The sequence below is a fragment of the Gigantopelta aegis genome, chromosome 5 (genome assembly GCF_016097555.1).
Source record: "Gigantopelta aegis isolate Gae_Host chromosome 5, Gae_host_genome, whole genome shotgun sequence".
Taxonomy (NCBI): domain Eukaryota; kingdom Metazoa; phylum Mollusca; class Gastropoda; order Neomphalida; family Peltospiridae; genus Gigantopelta; species Gigantopelta aegis.
In genome coordinates this window covers 38,622,169-38,623,535 of record NC_054703.1, presented here as the reverse complement: position 1 = coordinate 38,623,535, position 1,367 = coordinate 38,622,169, and the positions used below count along the sequence as shown (strand labels likewise).

Below are 1,367 nucleotides of genomic sequence, written 5' to 3'. Positions count from 1 at the left end.
TCTAATTTAGTTGCCATCATAATCCTTCGTAGACCGACATTGATGTATCTGATTTAGTTGCCATCATAATCCTTCGTAGACCGACATTGATGTATCTGATTTAGTTGCCATCATAATCCTTCGTAGACCGACATTGATGTTTCTGATTTAGTTGCCATCATAATCCTTCGTAAACCGACATTGATGTATTTGCGACCTGCAACTGCCTCATTTAATTACTATCATATGGAAACTCGGATGAACCATTATCATCAGATCGCATAGTAGGGGAGGCAACTGACAGTTCAGTACTCCATTCTATTGTATTTGCAGTATTCGATTCTGTTATATTTGCAGTGTTCGGTTCTGTCATATTTGCGGTGCTCGGTTCTGTTATACTAGTATTTGCAGTGTTCGATTCTGTTATATTTGCCATGCTCGTTTCTGTTATATTTGTCCTGAAATCAGCAAATTCAGAAACCTGGAATGACATTGTCCTGACAGTGTCATCATTTCGTCCATAGACGTTGTGACATTTCAGCTTCCTCTTCATTATATTCCTATACTTTACGGAACTGACCATTAGGATGTAAAAATTCTGTCCAAAGTTCAACAGGTATAAGATATTAAACAGCGGCCACAATTTCATCAAAAGGGACAGTTCGTTAAAACCTGCTTTAGAGACGACTAGAATCAAAATAACGCTGTCTGCAGTAGAAGAAGGCAGGAGAGTCACGAAAGCCAATATCGAGATCAACATGAGAGGACGAAGTGACTTGTCCAGCTTGGTTTCCGTGGAGCCAGAGCTGGTTGATGAGGTGAATCTCTTTCTGAAAGTGGCGCTGCGTTGGATGTGGATTCCAATCACAATGTTCAGAACAAGGATCAGGAAACACGGAAGATTAGAAGTGGCAACTAAACGGATAAAAGCAAAGTAAACCATGAGGTGGTCTTCTATGAAACACAAGTTAGAGTTGTCTACAGTCTTTACGCCTTCCAACAGTGGTAGCGTGATGAGTATCGAAAATGCAATCAGGCATGAGCAGACGATCTTTGCTTTTCTCGGAGTGCAGAATCGATTCCGTGTTAACGGGAAGACAACACAGACGAACCGATCGACGGTCAACCCGACGACCAGCCACGGAGAGAGCGTCATCACTGTGTACCTCATGAACATCCATACTCGGCAGCCGATCTCGTGGTCCCCGATAATATGAAATGAGTGGAAGAATCTCAAAGATTGATGTAAACAAAACAGTATTAGGACAGCGCTATCAGACACGGAAAGAACTCTCAAATAGATTGGGTAAGATAGCAAGGAGAACTTGGCATCTCTCATTAAGAGAAACACTAGTGAATTCCCCACCAGGCCTATTATAACAGTAATC

General features: G+C 41.8%; 1 protein-coding gene across 1 annotated transcript in view; it reads right to left on the bottom strand.

Moving 5' to 3' along the window:
• Positions 1-211: 211 nt before the first annotated feature.
• LOC121373156 (kappa-type opioid receptor-like) overlaps positions 212-1,367 on the bottom strand; it is a 1,287-nt gene continuing 131 nt past the window's right edge. Inside the window, exon 1 of the mRNA XM_041499609.1 lies at positions 212-1,367. This exon is cut by the window's right edge and continues 131 nt beyond it. Within this exon, the coding sequence (XP_041355543.1) occupies positions 212-1,367 (1,156 nt within the window).